Source organism: Protopterus annectens, chromosome 14.part0, assembly GCF_019279795.1.
Source record: "Protopterus annectens isolate FY-2018-M chromosome 14.part0, PAN1.0, whole genome shotgun sequence".
NCBI lineage: Eukaryota > Metazoa > Chordata > Ceratodontiformes > Protopteridae > Protopterus > Protopterus annectens.
This window is the reverse complement of record NC_056748.1, coordinates 365,036,366-365,054,358: the sequence shown is the minus strand read 5'-3', so window position 1 is coordinate 365,054,358 and position 17,993 is coordinate 365,036,366. Positions and strand designations below refer to the sequence as shown.

Here is a 17,993-nt window from a genome sequence, read left to right as displayed (position 1 = left end):
ATGTAATGAACTGGCAGACGGACTTTAAAGATTCTATGCAGAATGCTTTGTGTCAGAGACACTGGGTGAGCAAATTGGTGTAACTAAGGAAATTACTTTCTGAGCAATGTTACAGAATTGGAATTGCCTAGACATGTTAAGGTCTTACTGAGTCTAATTATGATTGCTGCCAAAAAAGCAATTACTAGAAAATGGAAATCAAATAATTAACCAACTTTACTAGAAGCAATGAATATAGTCACATAGATAAAAGAACTGGAATTGGGATCTTTGGAAAAGGGTGGAAGCAAATTACATAGAAAAAAATGGGAAGTGTGGGAACAGTACATGCAAAGGAGGAACAAGGTTTAAAAGAAGGCAGGATTTGAGTGGGCTGTATAATGTTTGACTGACAATGACTGAATAAATTGTAAGTGATTTATAATGTTTGTAACTAAAATTATGTCTATGGTTTGTGATTTATAATGTTTGCAACTAAAATTATGTCAGTATGGTTTGTTTTCATTCCTATAAATATACGATTGCTTGTGTTATATGTGATAATTTAATAAAGTTTTTTTTGTTTAAAAAATAATTTTTGCTATAAGATTATTTCTTTAGCTAAGTGACAAAATATTCTTATATGATAAGATTATCCCTTGCAGTTTCTACAGTAAAGCAGATGCCTGCAGATTATGTAGTCCATACCACCAGTTTACAAAACAATAAGTCATTACACTTGATAATTGTTAAGAGTATTTTTGGAAGGCATCTTGTAACCCTAGTATCCTAAAAATTGCAAAGATCTTAAGAGGCCAGGCATTCAGACACAAACTGGACTTTCAGGTTTTGAAGACAGGCATTTGAAGCTGTTTGACTGTTTTACTAAAAGGAAATACTTAAATGTTGCAAAGTAATTTTTATTTAATCATTGGTGAAATAAATCATCTTTTGGTTACTGCTGCTGTAGTGAGATATGACAATAACTGTGTGCATCTCACATCTGAAAAAACACATAGCTGTTGTATATTCTAATTTCACTGGATAATCTGCTTTCTTTAGATGAACTGAGACCCCCAGCTAATGGAAGCGCCTTTTTGCCTTCTGAAGCACCACAAGTTGCAGTTCCTAGAGTGCATCACACACAGGTTTCCTCTTTCCCTTCTAGCCTGATTCAGTCACAGGTAAGAGTAAAATATTGTCACTAATTGCTGGACACATGCTTTATTAATTGACTGCTGTATGCATGTCTGATTTATGAGTGTACTTGAACTCATCCCTGCCCTACCCTAGTGTATTCATAACCTGGATTTTCCATCATATTTGCTTAAGTTGTCTTGCTTAGAGACTAGTTAAACAGGTTGTCTTCCGCATGTATGCCGGATGTATCTAAATGTGTCTGGGCAACCATCCTTGTAATTGAGTCAGTACTCTGATGTCACTACCACCCAACTCCTGTATAAATCAAGTGTGTAGTCTTGCTGAATTCTGCTTGAATAGAAGTATATCAGGAACTGCGATATTGACTCTTGATTGCAGGAACCCAAAGACATTCCTGTACAACTGTGGAAAGAGAGAGTACTTAATCTCCTCTAGATGTTTGTACTTATACTGGTAAGAGTATGTCTTTGTGTCACTTTTGACATACAAATCTCACAACCCTGTAGCTGTACAAGTATTTAGCCAAATCTTGTATTTTTTATTTATTGTACAGAATGGTTAGGCAAGAAGCCTGCTATGTCCCTCTGAAGGGAAGGCATCAGATTTAGTTATCACTCTGACATATTCCATAAAATCAGATGCATTATTTAGAATTTTGTTTATCCTTTTTTGTTATATTGGTAGTGCTAATGCCTTCTAACTTTCCTTTGTCTTATTGAATACTAATTTTTTTCAATAGTAATTATGGATTATTTTTATGAATAATGGCATTTGTAACATTTCATTCTACCTCTGAAACAAAATAGTTTCCTTAACAGACAGTTGTATATTCAAATTTCAGGTATATTTCTGACAGTAATGAAACTAAATGTAGGAGTCCTACCCCTCATGACCAGCCAGCGTTTCAAAGCATAAGGGCACCTGTCACATGCTACAACTCTCAGGAGCTTATGGATCTCCATGTAAAGACAGATGTAGTGCAAATTACCTCAGTGTTTTCTTGCTCCCAGTGAATGCTCATTCTTCAGGCCCCATGGAACTGTCAGTTGGCTGGAGATGTTGAGTGAAATTTTAAATTCTTCCTTGGATAAGGAAGATACTTCAAGACTGGGCAGATAGGTCCCCTGTTTGGGAAACCTTCCACTATATATTATATTCTGAGAAAAACTTGTATTTTTCTAACTGAAATATTGTGCTTAGCTAGGAAAATTTAGTTTACAGGACTTCCGTTGCATTTCTAAGGATGTTTGTATAAATTATTTTGTCCACTATCTGTGTGAAAATTTTTATTTTTTGACCTCAGTACCACTTTTTCTCTACCTTACCTTTTACTGACTCATCTAGGGTGTGCTATCCCACTTTGAGAGCTCATTTTCAGCTCACCAATGGAGCAACTACTGGTCTCTGCAGTTTTACCTTTCTCTGTGCAAAAGAAGAAGAAGAAAGTTGTCTGACATTGGGTGTCAGAATGGCTCCCGTTTTGCCTCAACCACTGGTGGATGACTCTGCTGTGGTCACTTGTTCTTCAGACTGCTCATCTTTTTCCCTAGACCCCCTTGGTGTTGCAAAAACAGCCATTAAAGACTGGGGATAGCTGCATCCTCTGTGGCTGCAGGGATGCCCTTGGGAGGAAAGGGAAAACCACTCCTGTTAGTTTTGGGGGAAGGAACTAGTGAAGGTTCTTCACTCAGCTGGGATAGGGAACTAGTGAAGGTTCTTCACTCAGCTGGGATAGGGAACTTTAATCTGGAGCTAGTGTACTTTCTATGTGCCTGTCATTTTCCAGGACGCTTCCCAGGAAAAGTGAACATTGTGAGAAAAACCTTACTATCTCCTGATTCTGTTTCTATGAACAGAGATGATGTACTGACATTTGCTAAGAAAACTCATCAGTGTCTTTCCTGTACCTTCATATTCTTCAGACAAAAAAAGAGTTAATCTCTTACTCTCTAGTTTTCTGTCAAAATAGCAGGCATTCCAGATGGATGGTTGTACTTCAGGAATTTCTTCTCCATCCAAACAGTCTGATTATGAGGAAAGTATGGTTTCAGAGTTCCATGTTGAAGATTTATCTTTTTCTGAGACTTTATCAAAGATTAAAGTTTTTTCAGTGGGAGCAGAATGAAGTTCTTATGGCACAATAATTGCATTGTGATTTGTTACACTTAGGTATGCCTAAATGTACAGCACTTCCTGCTGTGCTTCTTTCTTTAGAGAGTGTTTTTCTTTTCTTCTAGCTTACTGGACACTCATCCTCCTGCCCCTAGGAAATTTGACAGGTTATACAGGGTACCTTATACCCTCATGTATTTATTTTCTAATCCTAAAGCAGACCCTAAAGTGATTATCTTATCTAAATCTGCTTCTGCTAAACAAGTTACTGCTGCCAACCACCATCCTCTGATAATGATGGGAAAGCATTTGACTAGATGGAGAAGAAACTTTATTTTTTCAGTACATAAACATTCAGGATTTTAAACTGTCAGGCTCGTATGTTAAACTTTTTACTTTTATATTTTGAGAACATGCATAAGTTAGTGGTTAACCTCATGCCTTCTGAGGTAAAAAAAAAGTAATAAATCCTTAAATACTTCTGTAACATCCTCATCTCATGTTACTAAGCATATTTTAAAGTGTTCTTATGATAATGCTGATTCTTCCTCTAGACCTGCGGCTTCTGAATCAATATTGAGTAGATATGCTTAGCTACAGTCTCAAAACCTTCTTGAAGATATTAAGAATGTAATTTAAATCTTCCTTGGTTAATGCAATTCTTTTTAGCCATTCTGCAACTGAGATGCTAAAAGTGTGTGATGAAAGGGGCAAGCTGATTAAAGGCATAACTTAAGATTTTTCAACCCTCCATTTTCAGAGCAAATAGAAATTGTTCTCCTTCCTTGGCTCCCTTTGTCAATAAGCAGTTTAAGGCAGTAAGGAGTCATCAAACAGAATTTAAAAAAAAGCAATTGCAGGGGGATCTGAAAAGAAAGGAAAAGCATCAAAAAGTTATGGACAGTCCTGTCAGTCATCTTGTCTATTTGCCTGCTCAGGCTGGTTTCCCTTCCCACCCTGACAACCTCTTCATGTTTCTGAGGCATCCTCTTCCTTTGTGGCACTAGATTGTTGCAGATTTTTTTTTTTACATCTAATCCAGCAGAGGTACACTTGGCAATGGGAATCCCTCACCCCTTCCTCAGAGATTTCTTCTTTTCCAGTGAACCAAGTCTCTCTCCTCAGATTCTGCAAAAGATACTGGCACAGGGAGTTATAGAACCAGTGTCTCATTGCTACTTGGGCAAAGGCTTTTATTTAAGGATTTTGCTGGTACCAAAAATGGAAGGATCCTGGAGGCCTGTATTGGATCTTTCTTTTCTAAATCTTTGTGTGAAGATGCCAAAGTTCAAAATGTTATCTACGCAGTCCCTTGTACCCTGATCCTTTCTTTAATTTTCATGATAAAGCTAGATTTAAATGATGATCATCTTCACACTCCTTTTGGTGATCAGTGCACTTTTTTCTTTTTTAAGAATTGCTGTGTGTTACATTATCAGTTCTGTGATGAACCCTTTTTGACTTTCCACTGCACCAAGAGTATTCACAAAGTGTCTAGCTCCAGCCATTGCTTATTGTAAACTTCTGGGCATTTACATTTTTTCACATTTGGATGATTGAGTAATCTTTGCATACTCTCTTTCCAGTTGTCAAGAGTCTTTAGCAACTGTTCAGAATATTCTAGTCAGTCTGGGTTTTCGAATCAGCTTTCAGAAGTTTTCTCTCATCTCTTCTTACAGAATTATATTTCCAGAGATGTCTGTTAGGCTCTTCCCAGGAGAAAATTTTTCTTTCTCTAAATAGAGATCTTTTTCAGCAGTTCTTCCTTTGTTTCTGTAATTAAAATCATGTATATGCAAGGGAATTTCTCAGGATGTTGGGGTACATGGCATAAATGATTCTCACGATTCCCCTGACTAGTTTTCAGATGAGGAAAATACAACGGTACCTCAGATCAGTCTGTATTTAATGTCTGCATCTGCTGTTCCTTCAAATTCCAGTTCTTGGAACTGTAAAGAGAGAAATCTTGCAGTGGGTTGACCAGCTGTATTGCTGTCCAGATCTCTCATTGTCCCTTACAATCTCCCTACAGTCTGTCACTGCAAATGTATCAGAACTGGCATGGAATATGATTTCAAAAGAGATAAAAGTCCAAGCTCTGTGGAACCTTCAAGACAGAAGCACATAAATATCAGAGAGAGATGTTAGCAGTGATTAATGCTTGAAAGCCTTAAATCATCTTGGATTCCCCAGAACCTCTGCAAGTTTACACAGACAACACTACAGTAAAGTGGTGTATATGCAAAAAAGGTGGATACCAGATATTTATCCTCTTTGCAGACTTGATGGGATAGCCTGGGAGATTGCAACTCAGTTCAGCTTGAGTCTTCATACTTCGTACATTCAGTTAGAACAAAACTTGATTGCAGACAATCCAGCATGACCAGGACAGACTCACAGGAATGGAAACTTCACACTGGGATCTTTCAAGAATTGATCCAAATGTGGAGAGCACCTCAAGTAGATCTGTTTGCCTTCTTTCAGAACAGACAAAGAATTTTTGCTCCAGGACTCCTTGACATAGACCTAGAGAACAGATATTTTCTCATTCCCCTGGACAACCATGATCCCATACACCCTTTCACCCTTTCCACTGATATCCAGAGTTCTTCTGAAGATTGAGAAGGATTCTCCAAAAATTGTGGTGGTGATTCCCTTTTTGCCCTGGCAGCAGTGGTTCTCCCTTGGTTTCAGTTGCACCAAGGGCAATTATCACATACTTCCCCACAAACTGGATTTACATAGTCAAAACAGGAGTTGTTTGATACACCCCAACCTGAAGACTCTTCAGCTTACTGCCTGGATGATGGAATTTTGACACTTTTAAAGTACTTTTTTTCTGGAGATATTTAGCTGGTTCATAAGGAGACAAAAAATGCTACTAGATAATTATGGGTGCTCAACTTATGGTTAAAGAATGGAAAAGTTGTTTCAGCTGACTGAAACTCAACCCATCGAACCATACTGGCTTTTTCAAAATGAGAGCGTGGTATGTGGTGGATTAAGGAATATGCCCTTTCCCCACTGTAGTCCAGTCTTGGAGTTGGTGTGTGTGTGTGTGTGTGTGTGTGTGTGTGTGTGTGTGTGTGTGTGTGTGTGTGTGTGTGTATATATGGTTCCCCTTCACAATCTCGAATTACTGAATGCTCGAAAATACAGTAACTCGAAACTGTAAAGTCGAACCAACAAAAATCCCGAAACCCACAAGCACAAAATTACTTTATGCCAGACTGTTCATCTCTGTCTTCTTTTATGAATCCAAGAATAAGGGAGAAAAGGTTCTTCACACTCTGGATGTCCACAGCCTGCTCAGATACTACCTAGACAAAACTTGAGTCATTAGGAAAGCTGATCAGCAGTTTGTCTAATACAATGGTAAGAGGAATAGACAACCAGTGTCAATTCAGACTGTTTCCAGATGGTTGTCACATACTATTGTCTTTTGTTATACTTGCCACAATAAGCCACTTCCAGGCAGAGTTGGAGTCCATTCCACAAGGACTTTGGTTTCTTTGGTGGCTTTCAAGAAAGGTTTAGACTCTAGAAGTGTTCTAGAGGCAGCAACTTGGTCCTGTGTACGTACTTTTGCAAGCACTACAAACTGGATTCTTTTTCAAGGCCCAGAACAGGTTTTGCCAGAACATCAACCAGAGGCTCCTGGAGTCTTGGTTTATTGGTTTCCTTCCTTTTTTAGTTTTGTAAGTGATGGTAATATACCCATATAGCTTGGGCTACTGCAATAGTGAGCTATATTTTGAAGTTATTACAGTTGTGTATGTAAACTTACCATAATAGTGGAAATTTTAATAGATAAGTGTTGCAATAGCCTCCCCTCCCTCCAGCCCCCCTTATTCTGGTTGCTATCCTTTTGTGTTGCCATGATGTGGATGTATCCAATCTTTTGCATATACTTTGTTTTATAGACTGCTGTTAAGTGGAAAGTGATGGTATTTCAGCTAATAGCAATGCAATGTGAATAGAAGGAATACCTAGCATTGTTGTTAGGTTTAGTTATGGAAAGTAATTATTTGCTAGAAGAGTGTATAGGTTTCTTAGAAATGCAAGATTGAATGATGAAGTGAAGAGATGGAGCTTTTTCAGGGTTGTGCAGTAATTTGAACGTTGTAATTAATTGCGAGTACAGTAGAGAATTATTTAGTTTGAACCAGTTTAGTTATTTCAGAGAAGCAGTGATGCTTTCTATATTGTTGGTTGGTTGCTTGCAAATTTGGCTACTTTATTGTAACATTGTTCTAGTCTGGCTGATATAGAGGAGTTGAAATTGGTTAGGATTGGAGAGGCATATATCAGGGTGAGGAGTAGAAAAGAAGTGGCTATGTTTTGTCCAACAGAATCTGTAAGGTAATGTTATGTTCTGTAGAGGAAGCCTAGCTTTTGTTGTGTCTTTATGACCTACTAAAGGTAGAGATCAAATTTCAGGTGGTTATAGCTATAATCACACCTAATAGTTTGATGCAAGACACCAGCTCTGTATTGGTCTTCTTGGATGACCATATATTAAAGATAACTTTTTGGATGAGAGAAAGTTGAGGTGAACAGTAAGAGTTTATTTTCTTTGCATTCAGGAGTTCAGTTGTTGAACCAAGCTTCTATAGAGGAGAAGAACTTCTGGGTATATGTTTGGGGCATGGGTAGTGTCCTAGCACATATTAGAGTGAAGTCATTGACATGTTGTACTACAATGACTTCTTTGACTGTTGTGCTTAGGTTGTTGATAAATAAATTAAACAGTAGTGGTCCTAGAATGGAGCCATGTGGAACTCTGATGGATATAGGAAGGAAAGAGGAGAAATCATCTTCCCATTCCACTGCTTAGGACCTGTAAGTGAGGTAAGTGAGGAGGGTGATAGCCTATAGGGAGTTTAATTAGAAGAATTTGATGATTGACCATGTCAAATGCCTTGGATAGCTCCAGAAATAGGGCTGAAGTTAGAAGACCTGAATTTCTGTTGTGATTTATTATATCTGTGAACCTTATAAGGGCAGTGGTTGTACTGTGAGTTTCAGGCCATGCTGTGAGGAAGAGAGGAGGTATGAGAAGTAAAATGTGTTCACTCTCAACTTGCTACATAAATAAAACTTTCCAAGATTTTGGAGAAGGGTGAGAGAATGGTGATTTGTCTATAGATTGCGAGCTGAGTTGATGAGACATGTTTATGGAGGGGTATTATATAGGATATTTTTCCATAAGGTGGGGATATGTTTTTCATGGATAGTGTGGTTTATTAGAATTGAGACAGGGTATGCAAGGCTGTCTGCAGTGACTTTGAGGTATTCCATTGGAAGTTAGTCAGGGGCAATGGCTGTTGTCTTAAAGAAGAGAATATATATTTTTTTAATGGTAGATGTTGGTACTGGAATGAGTATGAAGGTCTGTTGTAAACTCATTGATTAAGCTGGGATAGCTGGAGGTGTATTAGTGTTGTTTTATAAGAGGGATGTTACTACATTTATAAAATGTAAGTTGAATTATAAAGCAATGTTTTATGAGTTACTGGCTAGGAGATTGGCTGGGTTGGTTGCTCTGGTACCCTTTGCCCAGACTATAAGGTAGTTACTGCCAACAGCTACTCCAAAGCCAGCTACTTTAAGGCTCTTACAAGGGTACCCAATTATACTGAGTGAAATTAATACTAATACAAATGGTAATGTTGACCAAACAGCAAGGCTTTCAGGAGCAGCCACAATGTCACCAAATAAATACAAGTACTCTCAAAGGTTAAAATATTCTCTAAAAGACCAGCCACAATAAAAACTTTAAATATGTTTAATAATAAATTTTAAAAGATCATGAAATTACTAAATATCTATTTATAGTAAATACCACAGTTTCAATCACCAGAATATTAAATTAACAGAGATGAATAGATTCACACAGATACAGAAAAACAGTACTTAACTAATCTCACTATATTTTCCCGACTGATCTAAAGAATTGCTATTCCCTGGTTACTTACTAAAGCAAGGCAAGATGAAGTGAGTGAGTGATCCTTCTATGTTAGATTTCAAAAACAGACTGCCTTGAGACTTCAGTCTCATCTAGTATTAAAACATTATTTTAGTCCTAGATTACAGAATGACATCACACACATCAGTTCATCTGACTTCTGGTTCCCATACCAACCCCTTTACTAGCAACTAAACCAGAATCTAGCACATATGTGTCAATAATACACACACACACACACACACACACACACACACACACACACACACACACACACACACACACACACACACACATACACACACAGCTTTGCTAAGATCTGTTGCAGCTTGCTTTCTGGAAATCATAAAACAATTTCAACCTTCCAGAGTAGCAGTTAGTTTACTGCTAAAGACAATACCAGGAGGCATCCTAGTACAGACATTTTGTATCTGGCTGCATTGAGACTTGTGAGATACAATCTTTATGGCTTATACCAAGTCATTTCATTTCAAACTATTTTTCAAAGTCAGCTGGACTGAGATTGACCCCTTCTTTTCCAGTATCTTCTGCTACAATATATTCATTTCAGCTCTTACAATGCAGTCTAACATACAGGTGTATTTATTTTCTGTCCAGTAAGACACATTGTTGGTACATTTTTTTAACACAAACAGTTTACAAATACATTTTCAACTCAAGCACCTGTACAAATCAGATTGATATACAAATGACATATAATTCTTTACAAAACTCCATCAGGTTTTGCTGGCATATGTTACAGATCCACTGTCCTACTTCTCCTGGCATAGCTGGCAATACCTCGCATTGTCACATGGTTCATTATGGTGCTTGTTCTGCTAGGATATCTAGAAATATTGTATTAAGTCTGTCTACTGCTTCATCAAAGGGAAGAGTTTTAAGTGAAGCCCAGTTTATCTGGAGCAGGCTGAAAAATAAAAATTCTGTATTGAAGTTACTGAGATTTCTGTCTGTGTTACAGTGATGAACTTTGTTGGGCTGTTTGGTGTTTGTATAGCTTAGCTGGTAGTCACTTAGGTTATCTGGTAGGGTGTTACTTGGGGCAAAATTGTGTGAGCAGGATGTTGGAATCCAGTCTAGGATGAATTCTTTAAATGTGGCCTTGTTAATTCTAGTTTGAGTCTTGATCAGTTGAGAGAAGCTGTATAGCTGAACTGAATTTGCTGGGTTTTCTAGGGCTATTTTTTGCCAGTCTGTGTTAATGTCTCCCAGCAAGATGGTTTGCAGTCTTATGTTGACCAAGATCCAGGTTGGTAATGTTGTCTCTTGGCAGTATGTATAGATCTAGGATGGCTAGAGATTCATGAATATTCAATTTGAGAAGTGCGATGAGAAGTTCAGCATTGCTGAAAGTGGGTATAGTATCATGGTAAGCGGAGAGATCTAAAACATTTGAAAGCAGCAACTCCTCCTGCTTGTTTGTAAGTAATCGACTAATAATGTATATTAAAATGAATCTCACTTAGACTACTTATTTGGAAAATTACATGTTTATTAATTTATTGTGGTTAATTTGTTGCCTTCTCCGATTGGCTGTTTTGAAGTTTTAAAAGTAAAAAAGTAAGCTGGTTAGTGTATGGCATCAGAACCTCTAAAGTCATAAAACCAAGGTACTAGATTTGCTGATAAAAATGTATGTAATAATAGAATCAATCTTAAGGCTCTAGGTAAAGCTTGTCAGTATGATTGTGATGTATATAATTTTTATCTTTACCTTGTTCCATTGCCATAGATTGCTTGCTTAAATAATCCTGCGTCTGTGGTAATCCTTATAGCCTAGTCATCACTGACTGAGCGGAGGTTAACAGATAAACCCATGTTTGAGGAAAAATTCAGAATCACTGAAATCAGTATCTTGTATCTGTATCTTAGCTTACTTTGTTACCACTCTTTTATAGCAACCAGAAACTACATTATCTGATGTCGGTTTTCATTCATGCCTCAACAAGTGGTTTGGATCTGATCATTGTATCCAACTTGGGCACTTTTTACAGCTCATTATTACTGGAAACTCTTGAGCTCCTCCCTTACCCATAATGCTCTACTCCCCTACCATACCTCAGATCTCATTTGCCGCCTTCAGGTATGGATGCGGTTGCAGTTAGCTATCAAGCTTTTGTGTTGTTTGTGAGTAAAGTAGGATATTTACATTTTATTACCCTTTCTACTTTTTCCTGTGTAATATATTCCTCCCTTGTCCTTCGTACACTTATCAGTGTAATTTAGCTTACTATTGGTAATACTTTCTCTCTTTTGCTCTCTACCCTTATGCTAACTTCTTTAATTACCATTGTTGGTAATTTTTTGCTTTCTTCTTTTATTTCCTTCTTTTCCCTTAAAAAACTTTTTTGGGACTGTATTTTTTCACCAGTATAGCTGAAAAACCTTCAGGATTTAAAAAATGTAAACCTTGTGGGCATAAAATCCCTCTTTTTGAAGCACACAATTCTTGTGTGTACTGTTTAGGTCCAGTTTATTTAAGAGTTTTGTAACATTTGTAAGGTCTTTAATCCACTGGCCTTAGTGGACAGCAAAAATAAACTTATTTTGAAAGATTTATTACCAACTCCAGTTTGAATCCTTATCTGGAGCTCAAACTTCCAAGAAATTAGAGAAGGAAGAGTCCAGAAAGCATCCATCGGATCCTTCTGGATCTTCCACTCCTAGCTCTGATCCTACTGTTGAACCTCCTCTCAAGGTGTCTAAGTGATTGGATCTGAATCCATCAGATCCAAAGACTAAACCCTCCGATCTGACAGCTTCTGATAACTGATGTACAACATCAAATCTGACACACTTGAAGCAGAAGAAGCTCCCTAAAACCCAATATGTATAATCTCAATATTTTTCCTTCCCATCTTCCATCAACCTTTGTAGAGAGACTCCATCATTTTAGGACCCTTCAGTGGCCTCTTCTTCTCATTCCTCCAGGAGTCTGACAGAAGCAGATGTGGATAGAATGATTAGAAAATTTCTCTGGGCACAAATTCAGATGGGAGTTCTTCCGGCTCCTACCCCATTGGGTCCAGAGACCTTCACCAGTACTTCTGCATCTGTTTTGTCTCCTTCTCCAATCCAACCTTCGACTTCAGAGCTCTTGGATCCGAAACATCTGGAACCGTCAGTGTTGGATCCAAATATTGCGGTGTCTTCTGCTCCGATACCTTCTTTGAGTGGACCAGCTCCTAGAATACAAGATCTGGTTGAATCTTGGAACCATAGTGCCATTGCCAGATCTGAGGTCTTGGAGTTGATTCCAAACTTGTCAGAGCCGTCTCTGCCCCTCGGAGTCTCGGCTTTGGACAGCTTGGCTCTGACCTCTGTCTTCGGGTCAGAGGGAGCTGACAGTCCAGAAGCATGTCTTCTCAGCACTGTTGACCTCCTTTTCTCTCCAGGGCTTTCTGCCTTTGAGGTAGCAGATAGAGTGTTCTGTACTTATAGAGGAAGGATGATCCCCCCCTCGGATCCATCTACCTGATCCCATATGTCTTTGTGCCTGGAGCCTCAACACTCTACTCCACAGAGACAGCCAGCCCAAAGTCTCCAGACTGTCCACTAAGGTATACTCATATCTTCTAATACTTTTCCTGAACATCCCACCAAAGAAGTTCTTAGGAAGAGAAAGTGAAAGAGGAGGCACGTATACTCTCCTCAAGAGTTGGTCATGGAAGATACCAGTTTTGATGAGGGGGAAGGTCTCCAAGATCACCACCTGATGACATTTCCTTTAGAAACATACTGGAGATCCTCAAGCAAAGGGGTGGTTGGGTCTACCAATAGCCCTTCCCTAGAAGAACTGGCATTCATGGAAGCTTTTGGGTCTGGCTCATACCTCGTGGGTGGCAATGTCTGCCAATGAGCTCACTGATTTGATTGCTAGGTGGGCATTGAAGAAACCTGACTCTGTTGAGCTGATCCCCAAGACACCAAACAGGATTTTGGCACCACTGAAAGGAAGAGAATTTTGGGATAAAGGAGTATCAATAAATGCCATGGTCACTGCGGCAGCCACAAAGAAGGAATTTGCAAAACGGAATTCATCTGTCCATCCCCTAACAGAGAGTCTAGGGCGTTGCACAGATTTGGGAAGCATGTATATAATTCAGCGATTTTTGCACTTAGGTTGCTGAATTATTTGGCACACTTCACCATACTTCAGAGGGATTTGATTACAGAACTCTCCAAATCACCTCTGAAGCAGAGATCTCTATTGCCTCACAGGTGGCTACCCTGCAATCCATTTCAAATTTATCCACGAGTCTCATTTCATATGCAGCCGAAGGTACCGCAGGGGTGGCTGGTTCAGGCATTTCCATTAGAAGACATGCTTGGATGCACCTGTGTGATTTTGCAGAGCCCTTCAAGTCCTCCTTAGTCAGTGCTCCTTTCATGGAAGTTCTTTGTTTGGCCCCGAAGATAGACGCACGCTATCCAGGTGTGAGCAGGATGGTAAAACTCTCTCTGCAATGGGTATACGTTTTTTGACTTCTCAAAGAACCTTTTCTAGGAATCAACAAGGTGGTCAGAAAATGTGGTTCAGAAAATCCCAGGGTCTTTTCCATGATACACATGGAGATAGTTCCCCCACGGGGCAAGGGGGGACTCTAATGGGAGACACCATCCACGTAGCAGAGGAGGCCCACAGAAACAAGGATCTAGGGATACTTTCTCTAACAGATCCTACCAGCGCTCCTAAAAGGAGGTCCAACTGTCCACCTCTGGAGGCAGTCGGGAGTCATCTATCACTGCACCAGAGAGCCTGGCTAGGAACTACAAAAGATACATGGGTGCAGGTCATTTTTTTCAGAGGTTATATAATACCCTCCCCCTCCCTTTTAGCAATAAGCAAAATTCTCAATGTCCCACCCAGTCAGAGGAAAGCAGCAGCACTAGAAATAAAAAAAGTTGCTAGAAAAAGAGTCATTCAAGAGATCCCCCAGACCAGAAAGAGTCCAGAACTTACTCAAGATTATTTTTAGTGCCACAGAAAATGGGACTGACAAATCAGTTCATTACATGAAGTTCTGGATGGTCACAGTTTGGCCCATTTTACCTTTCCTGCAGAAGGACAACTGGATTTGCTGAATTGATCTTCAGAATGTGTACTATCAGATAAAAATGAACAGACAATCCAGAAGATACCTACGCATTTGGCTGGGAGCCAGGCATTTCCAATTCAGAGCACTGCCCTTTGGTCTCACCACAGTCCGCAGGGTGTTCATCAAATGCATGGCAGTAGTAGCAGCTCACTTGAGACTGCAGGTATTCCATGGGTTTCCATACTTGAACAACTGGCTCGTAACAGGTCCAGCTAGGCATCTTCTGATAGAAGCATGAGAGTATGTACTACAACTTTTCTCTCATCTAGGAATTGCCATCAGTCACAACAAATCTTGGCTAAAGTCATCTCAGATATTAGAGTTCATAGGGGTCTTGTTCAATACGGCATCAGTGACCGCCTTCCTTCCCGTACCAAGGGTGTAAACAATTAGATTTCAAGTCAGAAAGATAATCCAATATTCTTCTGCATTAGCTCAATTCATTCTACGTAGGTTCATATGTAGGTACTAGGCTATCGGCCCAAGGGCATAAGTAAGCCTAGCCAACAAAGTTCCCTGGCTTACGCCAACCCAGGATAGTTAATTTCCTGTGCCCCTGTCGAGCAGAGCCACAGATGTGATCCCGGGGTGTATTTCCTATTTCCCATCCACTCAAGATTTTTCTTGAAGAGTATTAATGAGGAATTTTGCTTGACATAGATGGGTAGCTTGTTCCAGAGTATGGGAAGTTTCTGGAACAGGAATCTATCCCTCCAGCAAGTCCTGTTTATTGTGTTGATAAGGTTTAGGTCCCTAGAGCGTGTAGCTCGGAGGGATTGGGATTTCTTTAGGAGTAGCATGTCCAACGGCTCTGGGTTTGGCATAGCTTTATATGTTAGGCAGAGATCACTTTGGAGTAGCCGATATGCTACAGAGTAAAGCTGGAGTTTTTTGAGACGATCAGTGTAGGGCATCTGTTTGATGCCGGTAATCCTCTTTTTGAGGTACTTCTGTGGCCTTTCCAGCTGCTGCAGATGTCTTGTGAGGTACATTCCAAAAGGGGCATTGTACTCTATAATGGGTCTAATGAGTGTCGAGTAGAGGGGAACAATGACCTCTTTTTTTTCCTGGATGAGAACCCTTTTGTGATGAGGTGTGCCATGTAGAAGGATTTCCTGACTACTGTGGCAATGTGTTTATCAAAGGAGAGACTACTGTCCACCTGGGTCCTAAGGTCTCATCACACATTCGGTGTTAAGAAGACTGCTGCCTATCTGGTAGTTCATGGGTACAGAGTTTTTACCAAAGGGGATAACAATGCACTTTTTGGCATTGAGCTTGAGGCCATGGCTCTGACACCAGGCATCTGTCTCAGTGAGGCCCTTCTGTAGGATGTCCACATCATTTGGAGACTCCACTATAGCTCCTAGTTTGCAGTCATCTGTGAACTTCATTAGCCAGAGGCCTTCTGTGTTAGCCTGCACTTCAGAGAAGTAGATACCAAACAGGAGAGGTCCCAGGACTGATCCCTGTGGTACTCCACTTGTCACTGGTTTGAAGTCAGATTTGGAGTCTGCAACTTTTACAGTGTGGGTTCTGTCAGTGAGCCAGTTGGCAACCCATCTTGTGACATAGGGATTTATATCTAGTTTAGTGAGTTTAGCTGTAATTCCAGAATGGGGGATGGTGTTGAAAGCCTTGGCGAGGTCAAGATAGGCTGTGTGAGCCACCTTACCCTCGTCTATGGCTTTGGTGACTGCCTCAAAGAAATCGACCAGGTTCAGGAGGCATGATCTGCTTTTCACAAACCCGAACTGGGTGGGGTCCAGAGTTTGTAGGTTACCAATGTCTTTGTTTATGAATTCCATGATGATATGTTCCATGGCCTTGCAGAGCAGGCTCGTCAGGCTAATAGGGAGATAGTTCCCAGAACCAGTGGTGGCTCCCCCTTTGTGGAGTGGGATAACTGTTGCTGTGCGCCATTCAGTGAGCACAAAGCCTGACATGAGGCTATGATTGAACATGGTGCTTAGGTCGGGGGAGCCAGTTCATTCTGAAGTTCGTGTAAAACACAGCCTGGGATGTTGTCCAGTCCCATGGATGCTGTTTTTGGCTTTAGAGAGTGCTGCTTTTACCTATGAAGTTGTGATTACAGGGACTCTGCATTCTTCCTGTATAGATATGGGCCCTTTAGGGGGTGAGAGGGGTGTAAAGTTAGCACTGAACCTATATGCCAGGATGTTGGCAATATCAGTTGGTTCTGTAATTTTTGTGCCATTGTGCTGTAACTCAGAGCAGATCTGGGTGTTGCCATTGAGATTCTTGGCATAGCTATAGAATGCTTTGTGGTTGTCCTTAAAATCAGTGTCAATCTTGTTTTCATAGCTAGTTTTGGAGGAGGATCTTATAAGGGATCTCAGCTTCTTGCTGAGGCTGACCAGGGAGCTCCTCCACTCATGGGATTTTACTCTCTTTTGCAACAGTTTCTTCCTTCTGTTGAAGAGTTTGTTTATGGCAGGGGGACCACCAGATTGGCTATGTTTTTTTTGGAGGATAGCGTCCTGGTTCTATTTGGGATAGCACGATCCATGCACTTGTGTAAGTGCTTATAGAGTGCATTTATGTAGGATTCAGCAGTCTTAACTGTATTGCCCATCTGCATGGGTGTCATGAAGTTCACCACTTCTGTCTTAAGAAGCGTGAAGTTGGCTTTGGAGAAATTTTTTACTGTGGTTTTCTTAATGGGGGGTGGGGGTGGGATGTGGATATCTAGGGTGATTAGCTTATGGTTAGATCTGACCAACGAGGAGTTGACTTCAGGTGTGGAACACTGGTCACTCTGTCACTCTTGTTGGTAATGACTAGGTCTAGGATATTGTTGCCTCTGGTGGGGGTGTGGATAAGTTGATCCAGGGCATTGGAATTTATGAATTCCAGAAAGCGCTGAGCGAAGGAGTTGGTACATGAGTAGTTTTCCCAGTTAATGGTGGGGTAGTTGAAATCGCCCAATATTAGGGTGTTTGGTTTAACCCTAATATTTTCCAGTATATCAAGAAAAGAGGAGTGGGAATCCTGGGGCATGATAGGGGATCTGTAGCAGGCTACAATTTGGATTGCAGTTTTGCCCAGAGTTAGTTGCATTTGGATAACCTCGGCTGCATTATGCTGAGCAACTAGCCTGGAGGTGTGGATATCCTTAATGAATATGGACACACCTCCGCCTTTGGTGTTCCGGTCTAGGTTAGATGGCCGAAATGTGTGGTATGAGTTATAGCCTGGGTAATGCAGGGGTGCTCTCTGGAGCCTTGAACCAGGTCTCAATCACTGCACAGACATCGATGTTCTCCATTTTAAGGAGTGCCTCGAGTGAGTGCATTTTGAGATTTAGACTTCTAGCATTGAGTAGCATTACCCTCAGTTTTTGCTTGCCTGTTCCTGTTATGGTGGTAAATTTGTCATTTGAACCTTGCCTAAAAAAAGCACTATAGGGGCAGCTAGAGCCTTAGCTAGTATCCAGAATCCCAGGGGTGACAGGTACAGGCCATCTCTGGCAAAGCATTGTGGTGTGTCGACCGTGTTGTCCCAGGCAGACAGATAATGGATCCCCTTAGAATGACACCAGAAGCTTAGCCAATTGTTGAAGTCAATCATTTTGTCCTTGTACTGCGGTATCATTCTAGGCGATGGCAGGATGCTACTCAGGGCTAGGGTCA

The 17,993-nt window shown here is 40.3% G+C and overlaps 1 protein-coding gene across 3 annotated transcripts in view; it reads left to right on the top strand.

Annotated features, from left to right (window-relative positions):
* The window catches only part of FAM149B1 (family with sequence similarity 149 member B1), a 1,523,608-nt gene that overhangs the window by 736,034 nt on the left and 769,581 nt on the right, over positions 1-17,993 (top strand). For all 3 annotated transcript variants that reach the window (XM_044056091.1, XM_044056089.1, XR_006362759.1), the window contains exon 7: positions 1,042-1,163. In XM_044056091.1, the coding sequence (XP_043912026.1) occupies positions 1,042-1,163 (122 nt within the window). The remainder of the gene's footprint in view (positions 1-1,041; positions 1,164-17,993) is intronic.